Genomic DNA, 20,068 nt, shown 5'->3' on the forward strand with positions numbered 1-20,068 from the left:
GGCTGGTAGGTGCTATACACTCTAGTGGGGTAACTCTTGAGCATTTGAGACCCCAGTGCAATGATCTGATCTTTGGTTTGATCACTATCTGTGGGCAAAAAAGCAATAACAGAACGTGCAATTTTCAGAAAAGCTTTTTTCTCTTAAAGGGGCTTTACTTCAGGAACCCCTTAGTCAAATGGCCCTAAATTGGGATTGCAGACTTTATCCTATATCTCCATGAGACACACCAAAATTCAAGGCCATCTGATTACCTGTACAGATTTTAGAGGATTTAGAACAGCCAAGCTTTATTCAGACAGACGGTTTTAACCTCGAGAGCTATCATTCTCTGTTATAATACATATGCAATCAGCAGTACAGCTAACACCACCCATTGTAATTAGGAAGAAATGAACATCAGAAAAAACTTCCTAATAGTCAGATCTATTAGACAATGGAATAGTCTCTCAAGCCAAAAGGTGGAATTCCCATCACTGTGTGTCATTTAAAAACTGTATCGGACAGAGCTGAGTACTAGAGGATACACTGTAGAAAACAGTCCTGCCTCTAGTACCTAGAGGAATAGACTATATGACCAATAGACTTCTTCCTTCTCTGCAGATCCCCTGTTCTAGTATCCTGTCATGGCCTGGCATTATTAAAGGAAGTTTTCCAGCTCCTAACAACATTTAAAAATTGCAGGCATCCATTTTAATCTCTTTGTGCAGCTGCAGTGATCATGGCTGTCAACTGTGCCTCCAGAATAAATTAAACCTAGTCATGGGGAAGAGAGCTGGACAATACAGGAGACTGATTCATTTTCCCACTTCATTTTCAAGGCACAGTTCAATGACGACTGAAAATAGCAGTGTTCTGACATCTGTTCAGTGGTCTGTGTGAAATAAAATCAGATCTACACTAGAATCTTTTCCCAGTATAGTAAGGTTGGGTAGAAGCATGACTTTTTTTTTCTGCAACATTTTTATACCAGCAAATGCGCTAGTGTAGATGCAGTTATACTGCCATCAAAGATGTTTCTAAGAGTACAGCTTATTTTGCTTGGGGAACTAGTAAGCTGTGCTGGGAAAGCTGCATACCGGCAAACCTTTTCTAGTGTAGCCCAAACTGCTGTAAGATAGGGCCATTTGCTTTAGTGGCTAGTCTTTTCAGCCCTCTAAAGTCATGATTAGTAGGACACGAGGGAAGAAAAGGAGGTCTGAGGAAATGAGAGACAATAGGGGTTCACAGTAGGGAGTGATGAGAGGTGGTGCAGGTGATGGCCTAATTACCAGAATCAGTCTAATTCATGGGATTTCACCTGGCACCAACAACTAATACCAAGTCCCTCTTAGTAAAGTTGCCTCAAGGACGTAAAGAATCTCTTTCCTCCCATAATTTCACTCTGTTCTTTTCCAGCCCTCAAAATTATATTGGTTTGCGCTGTGAAAGAGCTTCTCAAGTGGTGATTCCTCTGTGCTAAAGAGCACAACTCTGAGAAGAAGATAGTAGGAACAGTGATTGTTAATAAAATGGTTCATTCCAACGTTAACGTTACTCATTTAGGCTGTAGCCAAACAAGCTGAATTACACTCCTCGAGGAACAGCCATGCTAGTTCAGTAATTTTTGCTGAAAATATGTATGTATTTGTAAAAACATTTTATCTTGCTGTTTACTGGAAAAAACCCCAAAATTATATTAGGACTACGTTCATCATCATTCTAGGGTGCAGAATTCAACGCTGTGCAGTGTGTCACACAATCACTACTAAAGAATCTGCAAAGAACAGATGTCTTCCAGCTGTTACTTGGGAAATGTTATCTAGTGAAGTTCAGTTCTCCTGTTGGGTTTTATCTTAAATCAAAATGCAGCCAGAATTCACTTTGGCAATAGAGAAGATTAACTCTACGTTACTGATTTAAAAAATCTATTTTGAAACCGGTCCAGGTACACAAAACACAGCTGCAGATGTATCCACTATCTCACTGCAGTGTTAGGCTGCCAGCATGTGTGACAAAAGAGATGCTTTCAGCTGTGAGCTGCGTCTGAAAATGTTTCTCAGCAGGTCTGTCTGGTTAGTAGTATAGTTTTTGGTTTATATGTTTGTTTTCCAAATCTTTGCTTCATTGGTTCACCAAACTTTCTTGCCCTATCCACTTGAGCAATGACAAATTTCCAAGATTCTTCTCCTTTCTCCTCCCTATGGTTTTACATTTTGTCTAAGGCTTTTCTTTCAACTCCTTCTTTTGAAGATGCATTTTTCTGCTTTTAAGAAAGAGAGAAAGCAAGTCTTCAAGGATTCAGAGTGTTTGTAGTAGGATATGGAGCCATTTATCTCTAGATTATTGGTTCAAATCCAGCTCAGGGTGACCGATGACTGTTCAGCGTCCTATGTTTAATGAGCTCGGCATCTTGGTCTAATTCCTATAGGCCAGATATCCACAGTCACAAAAACCACCATCAGAACTGGTAATAATTATAGCCCTTATTTGTAGTCTCCATGGAAGGTACAAGGATTGAATGGGCCATGGAGACCAGCCAGCTTCCACTCCTGGAAGTGATCTTTCTGGAACAAGGCAGAGGCAACTAACACTACCATTACCTCTGTTGCAATAGAGTACTCAGAGCGTCTCTAAAGTGAATATGGTGCATTTTACAAGCACTAAATTCAGCTATAAAGAACAAAATGCAGTGGCAGGGGGAGGGCGAGAGCGAACTGGGCTACGTATCAGGAAAAAGTACCATGACACACTCAATGGTGGTCTAAAATACATCACTTATTAAAACTTCAGTGTGTAATTAGCCTTCTGGCTAGTACAGAAGTAAAACAGAATTTGGATGATCTCTCCCTCAAGGTTCATATTAGATGCTAATTCACAGACTGGTTCAGAGACTATCAGCTCCCAGTGTGTACTGAAGAGAGTCCCAGAACAACATTCTGAAGCGGAGTCTTGCTGGTCAGGATCGAGGTGCTTTGTTTAGGCTCTCTGGGGATCTGCCTGCCCTGCTGTTTCACTGTTTTTAGAAATACCAAATTTACTCATTATTTATAGGGGGGGGAAAAATCTCCAAATAAATGCATCAAAATATGGAGATGCTAAAGAATTAACTCCCTGATGTTTGAGTTACTGTTACTGATCGTCTTCAATAAAAGGCAAACAACAAGAGATACTTGGGATGAGCCATGGATAAACCCTTTCCAGGGTGCAATCCATAACTAACAATGTGGTATGATTATGATTTGCAGAACTCAAGTTCTTAAAGAGATTTGCCTTTGAAGATTTAATAACTAGGTATAACTTGGGATTGATCCTGTACTACCTAAGGCAAGGTTTCGATGCATACAGTGATGGGGAGTGGGTGGTAGGGCAGAGAAGAGGAGTTCAGGGCTACGGTACGGCAGATGAAGTAGAAACTAGGAAACTGGGAGGGGTTGGAGAATGACGGTAGCAGAGGAAGCTGGGGGTTCAGGGTTGGGGGCCTGTCAACCCTGAATTCTCTCCAACCCCTCCCAGTTTCCTAGTCTCCTAGTGTCCTAGGATCTGGGGGAAGTCCTACCTCTCCTCCTGCCCCTCTATGTGAGCTGGGATCTGGAGTTTGTGGAATGAAGACAACACAAATTTAAGCAACTATTCATTTGGATTTCAGATAAAAAACACATCACTGCTGGGTGGGGTGGGGAGGCTGACCAGGGTGTGTGGGAGTGGCCTGGTTTGGATGAGGGGCAGATTGGGTGGACCTGGGGCATGGCTGGAGAAGCCTGGCTGAGGGGCAGGAGTCCTCGCTGAGATTAGGCAGTGGGAGTGAGGGCCCCAGCTCAGTGTGCAGCTTACGCTACATACTTAAGACCATGTCTACACTATGGGGACTATAATGGCGTAGCTACGATGCTGCAGCTATGACGACATAACCCCATAGCATAGATGCAACTTAGGTTTTTTCCCTGTCACTGTAGGAATACCCATATCCTCAAGCAATGGAGATAGGGTGACAGAAGCATTCTTTCATTGATCTTGCAGCAGCTACACCAGGGATTAGGTCGGTATACCTATGGTGCTGGGGGTGTGGATTTTTCACACCTCTGAGCACCATAGCTATGTTGACTTAAAATTTAAGCGCAGACCAGGCCTAAGATAGTGTGTGACCTCCCAGTAAACTGAGGCCAGTGATATGTCTACACAGCAGCATATAGCAGGAGACAAGCAAGGAGCAACTTCTTACACATTTCTCAGAGGGATAGCCATGTTAGTCTGGATCTGTAAAAGCAGCAAAGAATCCTGTGGCACCTTATAGACTAACAGATGTTTTGGAGCATGAGCTTTCGTGGGTGAATACCCACTTCGTCCGATGCATATAGTGGAAATTTCCAGGGGCAGGTGTATATATGCAGGCAAGCTAGAGATAATGAGGTTAGTTCAATCAGGGAGGATGAGGCCCTGTTCTAGCAGTTCAGGTGTCAAAACCAAGGGAGGAGAAACTGGTTTTGTAGTTGGCAAGCCATTCACAGTCTTTGTTTAATCCTGAGCTGATGGTGTCAAATTTGCAGATGAACTGAAGCTCAGCAGTTTCTCTTTGAAGTCTGGTTCTGAAGTTTTTTTGCTGCAAGATGGCCACCTTAAGGTCTGCTATAGTGTGGCCAGAGAGGTTGAAGTGTTCTCCTACAGGGTTTTGTATATTGCTATTCCTAATATATGATTTGTCCCCGTTTATCCTTTTCATAGCGACTGTCCAGTTTGGCCGATGTACATAGCAGAGGGGCATTGCTGGCATATGATGGCGTATATTACATTGGTGGACGTGCAGGTGAATGAACCGGTGATGGTGTGGCTGATCTGGTTAGGTCCTGTGATGGTGTCGCTGGTGTAGATATGTAGGCAGAGTTGGCATTGAGGTTTGTTGCACGGATTGTTTCCTGAGCTAGAGAGTTACTATGGTGCGGTGTGCAGTTACTGGTGAGAATATGTTTCAGGTCGGCAGGTTGCCTGTGAGCGAGGACTGGCCTGCCACCCAAGGCCTGTGAAAGTGGAGGATCATTGTCCAGGATGGGTTGCAGATCTCTGATGATGCGTTGGAAGGGTTTTAGCTGGGGACTGTATGTGATGGCCAGTGGAGTCCTGTTGGTTTCTTTCTTGGGTTTGTCTTGCAGTAGGAGGTTCTGGGTACACGTCTGGCTCTGTTGATCTGTTTCCTTATTTCCTCGCGCGGGTATTGTAGCTTTGAGAATGCTTGGTGGAGATTTTGTAGGTGTTGGTCTCTGTCTGAGGGGTTAGAGCAGATGCAGTTGTACCTCAGTGCTTGGCTATAGACAATGGATCATGTGTTGTGCCCTGGATGGAAGCTTGATGGTGGAAGCTGTTGAAATTGTGGTGGACTTTTTCCAGAGTCTCCTTCCCATGGGTCCAGATGATGAAGATGTCATCAATGTAGCGTAGGTAGAGAAGCAGCGTGAGTGGACGAGAGCTGAGGAAGTGTTGTTCCAGGTCGGCCATAAAAATATTGGCATATTGTGGGGCCATGCAGGTGCCCATAGCGGTGCCACTGATCTGGAGATATATATTGTCATCAAATTTGAAATAGTTGTGTGTGAGGATAAAGGCACAGAGCTCAGCAGCCAGGATGCTGTTTTCTGGAAGGTCACCAATGCATTGTAGTTTCCTCAGGAAATCAGTGGTGTCACAGAGATAGCTGGGAGTGCTGGTGGCATAGGGTCTGAGTAGAGAGTTCACATATCCAGACAGTCCTTCAGTGAGAGTGCCAATGCCCGAGATGATGGGGCATCCAGGATTTTCGGGTTTGTGGATCTTGGGCCTCCTACCAAAAGGAGGCTGCCAGACAACTCTCCAACACCAAATTCTACAGGCCACTTCCCTCAGATCCCACTGAGGAATACACTAAGAAACTGCAATATCTACTCAGGACACTCCCTACACTAACACCGGAACAAATCAACATACCCTCAGAGCCCCGACCAGGGTTATTCTCTCTACTACTCAAGAAACTACAATGCATTGGTGACCTTCCAGAAAACACCATCATAGCCACCATGGATGTAGAGGCTCTCTACACAAACATCCCACACACAGATGGAATACAAGCTGTCAGGAACAGTAACCCTGATGATGTCACAGCACAACTGGCTGCTGAGCTCTGTGCCTTTATCCTCACACACAACTATTTCAAATTTGATGACAATATATATCTCCAGATCAGTGGCACCACTTGTTATAACCTTAATCCCAGATCTGGACCTTAGCGTCCAAAATATGGGGGTTAGCATGAAAGCCTCCAAGCTTAGTTACCAGCTTGGACCTGGTACTTGCTGCCACCACCCAAAAAATTAGAGTGTTTTGGGGCACTCTGGTCCCCCTGAAAAACCTTCCCTGGGGACCCCAAGACCCAAATCCCTTGAGTCTCACAACAAAGGGAAATAATCCTGTTTCCCTTCCCCCCCCTCCAGGTGCTCCTGGAGAGATACACAGACACAAGCTCTGTGAAACTACACAGAGTGATTCCCCCTCTCCGTTCCCCAGTCCTGGGAACAAAAAGGACTTTCCTATTCCCCAGAGGGAATGCAAAATCAGGCTAGCCACTTCAACACACACAGGCCTCCCCTGATTTCTTCCTCCCACCAATTCCCTGGTGAGTACAGACTCAATTTCCCTGAAGTAAAGAAAAACTCCAACAGGTCTTAAAAGAAAGCTTTATATAAAAAGAAAGAAAAAATACAAATGTTCTCTCTGTATTAAGATGATACAACACAGGGTCAATTGCTTAAAAGAATATTGAATAAACAGCCTTATTCAAAAAGAATACAAATCAAAGCACTCCAGCACTTATTCATGCAAATACCAAAGAAAAGAAACCATAGAACTTACTATCTGATCTCTTTGTCCTTACACTTAGAAACAGAAGACTAGAAAATAGAACTACTTCTCCAAAGCTCAGAGGAAGCAGGCAGGCAGACAAAAGACTCAGACACACAATTCCCTCCACCCAAAGTTGAAAAAAAATCCGGTTTCCTGATTGGTTCTCTGGTCAGGTGTTTCAGGTGAAAGAGACATTAACCCTTAGCTATCTGTTTATGACACGCCCCCCAAATTGCAGACAGTGGGGAAGCTCACTGGCGGCAATTTCCTTCTAGAACTTGAAAATAAACAGATCAATACAACACATGCACCTTTACATATACTACTAAGTATATAACTAACAGACTTTTACATGTTAAGAACACTTTTTAACTACTGGATTCTGGGAAACTCTCACGGGAGAGTGCATCAGCAACTTTGTTAGAAGCTCCTGTGATGTGTTGAATGTCAAAATCAAAATCTTGGAGAGCTAAACTCCAACGAAGAAGTTTCTTGTTGTTCCCCTTGGCAGTATGAAGCCACTTTAGTGCAGCATGGTCAGTTTGTAGTTTGAACCGCCGTCCCCAAACATATGGGCGTAGCTTTTCCAGGGCGTACACAATGGCATAGCATTCCTTTTCACTGACTGACCAGTGACTTTCCCTCTCAGACAGTTTCTTGCTGAGAAACACGACAGGATGGAAGTTGTGATCTGTTGCTTCCTGCATGAGCACTGCTCCTATACCACGCTCAGATGCATCTGTGGTTACTAGGAATGGCTTGTCAAAGTCCGGGGCCCTGAGCACAGGGTCAGACATGAGCATCGCCTTAAGTTGGGTAAAGGCCTTTTGACACTCATCAGTCCACTTAACTGCATTTGGCTGGGTCTTTTTGGTCAGGTCGGTCAATGGGGCAGCGATTTGGCTGTAGTGTGGTACAAATCGCCTGTAGTATCCGGCCAAGCCTAAGAAGGATTGGACTTGCTTTTTGGACCGTGGGACAGGCCACTTTTGGATAGCATCCACCTTGGCCTGTAGAGGGTTTATGGTTCCTCGACCCACCTGGTGCCCCAGGTAAGTCACTCTGTTTTGGCCTATTTGACACTTTTTGGCCTTAACAGTTAGTCCTGCCTGCCTGATGCGCTCAAAGACCTTTTCCAGGTGGAGTAGGTGTTCGGGCCAGGAGTCGGAAAAAATGGCCACATCATCGAGGTAGGCAACTGCAAATTCTCCCAGTCCAGCTAGTAGACCATCTACCAGCCTCTGGAAGGTGGCGGGTGCATTTCGAAGGCCGAAAGGAAGGACATTGAATTCATACACCCCCGCATGGGTGACGAATGCTGACCTCTCCTTGGCAGGTTCATCTAGCGGTACTTGCCAGTACCCCTTGGTTAAGTCTATTGTAGAGATGAACTGGGCACGTCCCAACTTCTCCAATAGCTCATCAGTGCGTGGCATTGGATAGTTGTCCGGACGAGTTACCGCATTTAGCTTACGGTAGTCCACGCAAAAGCGTATTTCCCCATCTGGTTTGGGTACTAGAACCACTGGAGATGCCCATGCACTGGTAGATGGGCGGATTATACCCATCTGTAGCATGTTCTGGATCTCCCGTTCTATAGCAGCTTGGGCATGAGGAGACACCCGGTAGGGTGGGGTTCTGATTGGGTGAGCATTACCTGTATCAATGGAGTGGTATGCCCGTTCAGTCCGTCCTGGGGTGGCTGAGAACAATGGGGCAAAGCTAGTGCACAGCTCCTTGATTTGTTGCCGCTGCAGACGTTCCAGGGTGGTTGAGAGGTTCACCTCTTCCACGCCACCGTCTTTTTTTCCGTCGTAGTAGACACCGTCAGGCCACTCAGCATCATCTCCCTGGACTGTAAACTGACAAACCTGTAAGTCTCTGGAATAGAAAGGCTTGAGAGAATTAACATGGTACACTTTAGGCTTTAGTGAGGAATTGGGAAATGCTATGAGGTAGTTTACAGCTCCCAGGCGCTCTTGGACCGTGAATGGCCCTTCCCATGATGCTTCCATCTTATGGGCCTGTTGCGCCTTCAAGACCATAACCTGGTCTCCTACCTTGAAGGAACGTTCTCTGGCATGTCTGTCATACCAGGCCTTTTGCTCTTCTTGAGCATCCTTTAGGTTCTCTCTAGCAAGGGCTAAAGAGCGTCGGAGGGTGCTTTGTAGGTTGCTTACAAAGTCCAGAATGTTAGTTCCTGGAGAAGGCGTAAACCCCTCCCATTGCTGCTTCACCAACTGTAATGGTCCCTTAACCTCGTGACCATACACAAGTTCAAATGGTGAAAACCCTAAACTGGGATGTGGTACAGCCCTGTAGGCAAACAGCAACTGCTGCAACACTAGGTCCCAATTATTGGAGAATTCGTTGATGAATTTTCGTATCATGGCCCCCAAAGTTCCATTGAACCTTTCCACCAGGCCATTGGTTTGATGGTGGTACGGGGTGGCAACCAAGTGATTCACCCCATGAGTTTCCCACAGTTTTTCCATGGTCCCTGCCAGGAAATTAGACCCTGAATCTGTAAGGATGTCGGAGGGCCAACCTACCCTGGCAAAGATGTCTGTTAGGGCCAGGCACACAGTGTTAGCCCTGGTGTTGCCTAGAGCTACTGCTTCTGGCCATCGGGTAGCAAAGTCCACTAAAGTCAGTACGTATTGTTTTCCTCTGGGCGTCTTTTTTGGAAAAGGGCCCAGAATATCCACAGCTACTCGCTGAAAGGGGACCTCAATTATGGGGAGTGGCTGGAGAGGGGCCTTGACCTGATCTTGAGGCTTACCCACTCTTTGGCATACCTCACAAGACCGGACATACTTGGCAACATCCTTGCCCATCCCCTCCCAGTGGAAGGACTTCCCCAACCGGTCCTTGGTTCGGTTCACCCCAGCATGGCCACTGGGATGATCATGGGCTAAGCTTAAGAGCTTCCCCCGGTACTTAGTTGGAACCACCAACTGTTTTTGCGGCTGCCATTCTTCCCGGTGTCCACCAGAAAGAATTTCCTTGTATAAAAGTCCTTGGTCTATAACAAACCGGGATCGATTAGAAGAGCTGAGAGGCGGTGGAGTGCTCCGTGCCGCCGCCCAAGCTTTCTGAAGGCTGTCATCTGCTTCCTGCTCAGCCTGGAACTGTTCCCTTGAGGCTGGGGTCACCAGTTCTTCCTCAGACTGTGGACTTGGGCTTGGTCCCTCTGGAAGCGATGTAGGTGATGGGGTTGTTTCCGTTGCTGGTGAACCGCTCTCCGCTGGTGCACCTGAGGGTATTTCAGGCTCTGGCTGAGCCTTTTGGGTATGGCTGTCTGTTGCTTCTGCCAGTTCTGGCTCGCTGGCGCCCTCTGGCGTTGAGTTTGAAGATGTGGTTGCACTTGCTGGTGCTGGTTGCTGTTCCAGTTCCGGGCCTGGGACTGGAGGCGCTGTGGCTGTTTCAGTGGTAGACATGGAATCCGGGTCCACTACCTCTGTCTGGGTCTCTGGTAACACAGACGGGGCCTCTGTGGACGGCTCAGGAACAGGAATGGGTCTGGAAGCTTGCCTGGTTTGGCTACGGGTAACCATTCCCACTCTCTTGGCCCGCCTCACCTGGTTGGCCAAGTCTTCCCCCAGTAGCATGGGGATAGGATAATTGTCATAGACTGCAAAAGTCCACATTCCTGACCAGCCTTTGTACTGGACAGGCAGTTGACCTGTAGGCAAGTCTACAGCTTGTGACATGAAGGGGTAAATTGTAACTTTGGCCTTTGGGTTGATGAATTTGGGGTCAACGAAGGATTGGTGGATAGCTGACACTTGTGCCCCCGTGTCTCTCCACGCAGTAACCTTCTTTCCGCCCACTCTCAAATTTTCCCTTCGCTCCAAGGGTATTTGAGAGGCATCCGGGCCTGGGGATCTTTGGTGTGATGGTGGTGTAATGAATTGCACTCGCATGGTGTTCTTTGGACAGTTGGCCTTGATATGTCCCAGTTCATTACACTTAAAGCATCTTCCATCTGATGGGTCACTGGGCCGAGGTGAGTTACTGGAGACTGGTGAGGTTGAAGGGTAGGGTATCTGTGGCTTTACTTGGGTGGTATGTGGGGTCTTTGGCTGTCCTCGGTTGTAGGGTTTATGGTCTGTGTGCCCCCTGGGGTAATCGTTCCCCTTGACAGTAGCTTTCTTGCTTTCTGCCAGTTCCATCCATTTGGCTCCAATCTCCCCCGCCTCAGCGATATCTTTGGGATTTCTATCTTGTATGTACCGTGTGATGTCTTCAGGAACACCATCCAAGAACTGCTCCATTTGTATGAGGAGGTTCAGTTCTTCCAAGGTTTGAATGTTGTTTCCTGTTAGCCAGGCCTCATAGTTTTTTGCAATGTAGTAGGCGTGTTTGGGAAATGACACCTCTGGTTTCCATTTTTGGGTTCTGAAGCGCCGACGGGCATGATCTGGGGTTATCCCCATCCTGTATCTGGCCTTGGTTTGAAAAAGTTTATAGTCATTCATTTGCCGCTTAGGCATTTCAGCTGCCAGCTCTGCTAAAGGACCACTGAGGTGTGGCCTTAATTCTACCATGTACTGGTCTTCGGGGATGCTGTACCCAAGACAAGCTCTTTCAAAATTTTCCAAGAAGGCCTCGGTGTCATCACCTGCCTTGTAGGTGGGAAATTTCCTGTGCTGTGGAGCAATAATTGGCGCCGGGTTGTTAGGGTTGGCTGGCACATGCAGCCCAGCTTTTGCCAAATCCAGTTCATGTTTTCTCTGTTTTTCCTTCTCTTCATTTTCTTTTTCCATTTGTTTTTGTTGTTTTTCCATGTCTCGGCGGTGGGCCGCCTCTTCCTCTTCTTGCTTCCTTCTGTGGGCCAACTCATCTTCTGCTTGTTTCCTTCGGTAGGCTACCTCTTCTTCTTCTAGTTTTCTTTTGTGTGCTGCCTCTTGGGCTGCCTGTTCTCTTTGGAAGGCTGCCTGTTCTCTTTGGTAGGCGGCCTCTCTGATCTGTTCTTCTCTTTCTTTCATTTCCATTTGTCGCCTGTGTTCAGCGTCTTTGAATTGCTCTTCGGCCTCAATTTTTGCCTTAGAAGTCATGATTCCTGTTTTCTTGTGTTGGGGTGCCCTCCGGTGTTTCTCTTCTGAACTGCAGGCTCTCTGTTGCCTCCTGAAGTTTGCCTAGCAACAGTGCTTTTTTCCTTTTCTCTCTCTAGCTAATGTTCAATGAAGGGAAACCAGAAAAACCACTTTATTTGCATGCATATAAGTGCTGGTACTTGCCTCCTAATGGGAGGGCTATTGCATGACAAAAGACCCTTAACAGTTTCTTGCTTAACATGCAAGGCACACACTGCCAGAGAGAGCAGAAAAAAAAATTCTCTCTGGTTCCCTTTTAAAACCAAACTGTTTCTCTCTGCTAAAAAGCCCTTAGCAGAGAAAAGAAAAATATAATATTCCTACTGGCTTCTGGATTCTGTCTAGATCCCGCCGCTGCCACTCATGTTATAACCTTAATCCCAGATCTGGACCTTAGCGTCCAAAATATGGGGGTTAGCATGAAAGCCTCCAAGCTTAGTTACCAGCTTGGACCTGGTACTTGCTGCCACCACCCAAAAAATTAGAGTGTTTTGGGGCACTCTGGTCCCCCTGAAAAACCTTCCCTGGGGACCCCAAGACCCAAATCCCTTGAGTCTCACAACAAAGGGAAATAATCCTGTTTCCCTTCCCCCCCCTCCAGGTGCTCCTGGAGAGATACACAGACACAAGCTCTGTGAAACTACACAGAGTGATTCCCCCTCTCCGTTCCCCAGTCCTGGGAACAAAAAGGACTTTCCTATTCCCCAGAGGGAATGCAAAATCAGGCTAGCCACTTCAACACACACAGGCCTCCCCTGATTTCTTCCTCCCACCAATTCCCTGGTGAGTACAGACTCAATTTCCCTGAAGTAAAGAAAAACTCCAACAGGTCTTAAAAGAAAGCTTTATATAAAAAGAAAGAAAAAATACAAATGTTCTCTCTGTATTAAGATGATACAACACAGGGTCAATTGCTTAAAAGAATATTGAATAAACAGCCTTATTCAAAAAGAATACAAATCAAAGCACTCCAGCACTTATTCATGCAAATACCAAAGAAAAGAAACCATAGAACTTACTATCTGATCTCTTTGTCCTTACACTTAGAAACAGAAGACTAGAAAATAGAACTACTTCTCCAAAGCTCAGAGGAAGCAGGCAGGCAGACAAAAGACTCAGACACACAATTCCCTCCACCCAAAGTTGAAAAAAAATCCGGTTTCCTGATTGGTTCTCTGGTCAGGTGTTTCAGGTGAAAGAGACATTAACCCTTAGCTATCTGTTTATGAGACCACTACGGGCACCCGCATGTCCCCACAATATGCCAATATTTTTATGGTCGACCTGGAACAACACTTCCTCAGCTCTCGTCCACTCACGCCCCTTCTCTACCTACGCTACATTGATGACATCTTCATCATCTGGACTCATGGGAAGGAGACTCTGGAAAAAGTCCACCACGATTTCAACAGTTTCCACCCCACCATCAACCTCAGCCTGAACCAATCTACACGAGAGGTCCACTTCCTAGACACCAAAGTGCAAATAAGTGATGGTCACATTAACACCACCCTATACCGAAAACCTACCGACTGCTATGCCTGCCTTCATGCCTCCAGCTTCCATCCTGGGCACATCACACGATCCATTGTCTACGGCCAAGAACTGAGATACAACCACATCTGTTCTAACCCCTCAGACAGAGACCAACACCTACAAAATCTCCACCAAGCATTCTCAAAGCTACAATACCCGCACGAGGAAATAAGGAAACAGATCAACAGAGCCAGATGTGTACCCAGAAGCCTCCTACTGCAAGACAAACCCAAGAAAGAAACCAACAGGACTCCACTGGCCATCACATACAGTCCCCAGCTAAAATCCCTCCAACATATCATCAGATATCTGCAACTCATCCTGGACAATGATCCCACACTTTCACAGGCCTTGGGTGGCAGGCCAGTCCTCGCTCACAGGCAACCTGCCAACCTGAAACATATTCTCACCAGTAACTGCACACCGCACCATAGTAACTCTAGCTCAGGAAACAATCCGTGCAACAAACCTCGATGCCAACTCTGCCCAAATGTCTACACCAGCGACACCATCACAGGACCTAACCAGATCAGCCATACCATCACCGGTTCATTCACCTGCACGTCCACCAACGTAATATACGCCATCATATGCCAGCAATGCCCCTCTGCTATGTACATCGGCCAAACTAGACAGTCGCTATGAAAAGGATAAATGGGGACAAATCAGATATTAGGAATAGCAATATACAAAACCCTGTAGGAGAACACTTCAACTTCCCTGGCCACACTATAGCAGACCTTAAGGTGGCCATCCTGCAGCAAAAAAACTTCAGAACCAGACTTCAAAGAGAAACTGCTGAGCTTCAATTCATCTGCAAATTTGACACCATCAGCTCAGGATTAAACAAAGACTGTGAATGGCTTGCCAACTACAAAACCAGTTTCTCCTCCCTTGGTTTTCACACCTCAACTGCTAGAACAGGGCTTCACCCTCCCTGATTGAACTAACCTCATTATCTCTAGCTTGCCTGCATATATACACCTGCCCCTGGAAATTTCCACTATATGCATCGGACGAAGTGGGTATTCACCCACGAAAGCTCATGCTCCAAAACGTCTGTTAGTGTATAAGGTGCCACAGGGTTCTTTGCTGTTCTTACACATTTATGGCTTCTACAGTGCTAACTAATGGCTTAATGGAACTGGAGTGGGAGGGGGACCTGGAATGTGTGTGTGGTGGGGAGAGGAGGGAGGGGGTAGCTACATGTTGCAGGGAATGGTAGGGAGAGGCATAGAGAAGGAGACACACACCAGTCTCTCTCATGATTAAAGTTACTGTAACAATCATGTAATAAAAATGGACATAGACCATTAAGGAGATTTCTCCCACTGGCCCTGTTGGAAACTACACATTGCTCAAAAGCTTGTCTCTCTCACCAACAGAAGTTAGTACAATAACCTTGTCTCTTCAATATCCTGGGACTGGCATGGCTACAACAACACTGCATACACATGACAAATATTTCAAAACATGACCATTACGCCCATTCCACTATAACAAAATGTACAGGAGGGGGATTAAGGAATCACAAAGCAACCGTGTGGCCCAGTGGAAAGAACACTGAACTAGGACTATTCCCAACTCTGCCACTGGCCTGCTAGGTTATCTTGAGCAAATCACTTCATCTGTGACTCAGTTTCCCATCTGTAGAATGGGGATAATGATGTAAAGTTCTTCGAGATCTACTGATGAAAAGCAGCACAATATAAAAGCCAGGTTTTTTGACTATTATCTTGCCCCAGTAGCATATCAACTATAAACCTTGGTGATAACAACAACTATCTAAATGACCTCTAATTCCTGCCAACAAATATTTCTGTTTTTTTGGTTTAAACAATTAGGCAATTAAATGGCAAAAAACTTTGCTAACGCAGAATAAAGGTTACCTGGTGATGTTTGTATCCTTCAAAAATGTCAACTTCAGCAAAACTCAAACTGCTGAAAGTTAGGAATTACACAATTAAGGTAAATACCCACGCAACCTTAACTATACCCTCTTTGAGCAATGCCTCACTACGCTCATAACACACATTCTCACTTTGTCTTTTCACTGTACTAGACAGGAGATACCTGCACTGGACCTATGCTCAAACACTGACCCTTTCCCCCACCAAGAGACTACCGCTCTTGTAAAATTTAACAACCACTTATAGACTCAGACTCATAGACTCTAGGACTGGAAGGGACCTTGAGAGATCATCGAGTCCAGTCCCCTGCCCTCATGGCAGGACCAAATACTGTCTAGACCATCCCTGATAGACATTTATCTAACCTACTCTTAAATATCTCCAGCGATGGAGATTCCACAACTTCCCTAGGCAATCTATTCCAGTGTTTAACTACCCTGACAGTTAGGAACTTTTTCCTAATGTCCAACCTAAATCTCCCTTGCTGCAGTTTAAGTCCATTGCTTCTTGTTCTACCATTGGAGGCCAAGGTGAACAAGTTTTCTCCTTCCTCCTGATGACACCCTTTTACATACCTGAAAACTGCTATCAGGTTCCCTCTCAGTCTTCTCTTTTCCAAACTAAACAAACCCAATTCCTTCAGCCATCCTTCATAGGTCATGTTCTCAAGACCTTTAATCATTCTTGTTGCTCTTCTCTGGACCCTCTCCAATTTCTCCACATCTTTCTTGAAATGCGGTGCCCAGAACTGGACACAATACTCCAGTTGAGGCCTAACCAGCGCAGAGTAAAGCGGAAGAATGACTTCTCGTGTCTTGTTTACAACACACCTGTTAATGCATCCCAGAATCAGGTTTGCTTTTTTTGCAACAGTATCACACTGTTGACTCATATTAAGCTTGTGGTCCACTATGAACCCTAGATCTCTTTCTGCCATACTCCTTCCTAGACAGTCTCTTCCCATTCTGTATGTGTGAAACTGATTGTTCCTTCCTAAGTGGAGCACTTTGCATTTATCTTTATTGAACTTCATCCTGTTTACCTCAGACCATTTCTCCAATTTGTCCAGATCATTTTGAATTTTGACCCTGTCCTCCAGAGCAGTTGCAATCCCTCCCAGTTTGGTATCGTCCGCAAACTTAATAAGCGTACTTTCTATGCCAACATCTAAATCGTTGATGAAGATATTGAACAGAACCGGTCCCAAAACAGACCCCTGAGGAACCCCACTTGTTATACCTTTCCAGCAGGATTGGGAGCCATTAACAACTACTCTCTGAGTACGGTTATCCAGCCAGTTATGCACCCACCTTATAGTAGCCCCATCTAAATTGTACTTTCCTAGCTTATCTATAAGAATATCGTGCGAAACTGTATCAAATGCCTTACTAAAGTCTAGGTATATCACATCCACCGCTTCTCCCTTATCCACAAGGCTCGTTATCCTATCAAAGAACGCTATCAGATTAGTTTGACATGATTTGTTCTTTACAAATCCATGCTGGCTATTCCCTATCACCTTACCACCTTCCAAGTGTTTGCAGATGATTTCTTTGATTACCTGCTCATTATCTTCCCTGGCACAGAAGTTAAACTAACTGGTCTGTAGTTTCCTGGGTTGTTTTTATTTCCCTTTTTATAGATGGGCACTATATTTGCCCCCTTCCAGTCTTCTGGAATCTCCCCCGTCTCCCATGATTTCCCAAAGATAATAGCTAGAGGCTCAGATACCTCCTCTATTAACTCCTTGAGTATTCTAGGATGCATTTCCTCAGGCCCTGGTGACTTGCAGGCATCTAACTTTTCTAAGTGATTTTTTACTTGCTCTTTCCTTATTTTCTCTTCTAAACCTACCCTCTTCCCGTAAACATTCACTATACTAGACATTCCTTCAGACTTCTCAGTGAAGACCGAAACAAAGAAGTCATTAAGCATCTCTGCCATTTCCAAGTCTCCCATTACTGTTACCCCCTCCTCATTGAGCAGTGGGCCTACCCTGTCCTTAGTCTTCCTCTTGCTTCTAATGTATTGATAAAAAGTCTTCTTGTTTCCCTTTATTCCCATAGCTAGTTTGAGTTCATTTTGTGCCTTTGCTTTTCTAATCTTGCCTCTGCATTCCTGTGTTATTTGCCTATATTCATCCTTCGTGATCTGACCTAGTTTCCATTTTTTATATGACGCCTTTTTATTTTGTAGGTCACGCAAGATCTCAAGGGTAAGCCAAGGTGGTCTTTTGCCACATTTTCTATCTTTCCTAACCATCGGAATAACTTGCTTTTGGGCCCTTAACAGCGTCCCTTTGAAAAACTGCCAACTTTCCTCAGTTGTTTTTCCCCTCAGTCTTAATTCCCATGGGACCTTGCCTATCAGCTCTCTGAGCTTACCAAAATCCGCCTTCCTGAAATCCATTGTCTCTATTCTGCTGTACTCCTTTCTACCCTTCCTTAGAATTGTAAATTCTATGATTTCATGATCACTTTCACCCAAGCTTCCTTCTACTTTTAAATTCTCAACAAGTTCCTCCCTATTGGTTAAAATCAAGTCTAGAACAGCTTCCCCCCTAGTAGCTTTTTCAACTTTCTGAAATAAAAAGTTGTCTGCAATGCAGTCCAGGAACTTATTGGATAGTCTGTGCCCCGCGGTGTTATTTTCCCAACATATATCTGGACAGTTGAAGTCCCCCATCACCACCAAATCTTGGGCTTTGGATGATTTTGTTAGTTGTTTGAAAAAAGCCTCATCCACCTCTTCCGCCTGATTAGGTGGCCTGTAGTAGACTCCCAGCACGACATCACCTGTGTTTTTTACCCCTTTTAGCCTAACCCAGAGACTCTCCACCCTTCCGTCTCCTATGTCCATCTCCACCTCAGTCCAAGTGTGTACATTTTTAATATATAAGGCAACACCTCCTCCCTTTTTCCCCTGTCTATCCTTCCTGAGCAAACTATACCCATCCACACCAACATTCCAGTCGTGTGTATTATCCCACCAAGTTTCAGTAATGCCAATAATGTCATAGTTGTATTTATTTATTAGCACTTCCAGTTCTTCCTGCTTATTACTCATACTTCTTGCATTTGTATAAAGGTATCTAAGATACTGGTTTGATCTTGCCTCCCAGCTTTGCCCTGACCCTCCTTCCTCTCTGCTATTATAGCCCATGCTCCCTCCTGTTTCCAACCCATCTCCCAGGTCTTGTTCCCCACTTACCTGTGGGCTTTGCTCACCTGTCCCCGTCGAACCTAGTTTAAAGCCCTCCTTACTAGGTTAGCCAGTCTGTGCGCAAATAAGGCCTTTCCCCGCTTCGAAAGGTGAACGCCATCTGTTCCTAGCAGTCCTTCCTCAAACAGCATCCCGTGGTCGAGGAAGCCAAAGCCCTCCTGGCAACACCATCTTCGCACCATCTTCATACCCTTTTTTTAATACCTTTACACTTGCACACAGGATATGACCTAAACCTACACTTTTCCTTGACGATCATTAAATCCATGGCCTGCTCTCATATTCCACCTCACAGCTGACAATACCTCTGGCAAGAAGATTCCACTGCCCACCTACTGACACAACCTACACCAAGGGTCGGCAACCTTTAGAAGTGGTGTGACAAGCCTTCATTTATTCACTCTAATTTAAGGTGTCGCGTGCCGGTAATACATTTTAAAGTTCTTAGAAGGTCTCTTTCTGTAAGTCTGTAATATATAACTAATCTATTGTAGCATGTAAAGTAAATAAGGTTTTCAAAATGTTTAAGAAGCTTCATTTAAAATTAAATTAAAATGCAAAGTCCCCTGGACCGGTGGCCAGGACCCAGCAATGTGAGTGCCACTGAAAATCAGATCCCATGCCGCCTCCGGCACACGTGTCATAGGTTGCCTACCCCGACCTACACAATTCTGTATTGAATGAGGCAGACTGGAACCTCATGGTACATATGAGCCTCTTTCCCTTAATAACACACATGAGGGTACTCAGACCCAGATCTTCACATATCATAATTGCAGTTCTTCCACGCTGCTCCCACTTATTCTTCCACAATTCAATAGTTACATCTATCACAGTGAATGAAGTTGGTGCGCATGTAGATAATTCCCAGTGATTACTGCCAGCTTCAGGGGGCAGAGTTAAGGTTACACAGGCATTCATCTTAATTGTACTTCCTGGTTTTCACAAGTTTGAGTTTTGCTGAATTTGACATTCTGGAAGGGCACAAGCTATCACCGGGAGATCTTAACTCTGCATTAACGAAGTTTTTTGCTATTTAATTTGTTTGTAGATTAAGTTTTGAAGAAGAATTAAGCAAAGATACCTGAAATCACTGCAATTTTCCATGACCCATGCTCTTCTTTGGCTATCCTTTCTGCTTCCTCCATTAGCAACATACCGAATCCCTAGAAAGCAGGAAATGAGAGGGGAAGAAAATGATAAAAACAAGGGCAGGAAAAGAATAACAGCTTGTGTACTTGAGAAGAGCATTGCGCAAACATTAACCTTTATAACGGTGAAACACTCAAAAGTTTCATCAATGGAAGTTACTAACAAGTATAAACTGCAATTTTCTTTTAGAGTCTTTTCACATCTGACAGCTTCTTAGTGTCAAAGAACAAGACTAAAACCACAGATTTACTCAACTTGGTACAAATCTCCTAGAACTAGGTGGAGAAACAAGCTCCTCCTCCC

The 20,068-nt window shown here is 45.1% G+C and overlaps 1 protein-coding gene across 1 annotated transcript in view; it reads right to left on the reverse strand.

Annotated features, from left to right (window-relative positions):
* The window catches only part of ELP3 (elongator acetyltransferase complex subunit 3), a 178,674-nt gene that overhangs the window by 21,337 nt on the left and 137,269 nt on the right, over window positions 1–20,068 (reverse strand). Inside the window, exon 14 of the mRNA XM_030555159.1 lies at window positions 19,698–19,779. Coding sequence (XP_030411019.1) covers window positions 19,698–19,779 — 82 coding nt within the window. The remainder of the gene's footprint in view (window positions 1–19,697; window positions 19,780–20,068) is intronic.

Source organism: Gopherus evgoodei, chromosome 3 (assembly GCF_007399415.2).
Source record: "Gopherus evgoodei ecotype Sinaloan lineage chromosome 3, rGopEvg1_v1.p, whole genome shotgun sequence".
In the NCBI taxonomy this organism is placed as follows: domain Eukaryota; kingdom Metazoa; phylum Chordata; order Testudines; family Testudinidae; genus Gopherus; species Gopherus evgoodei.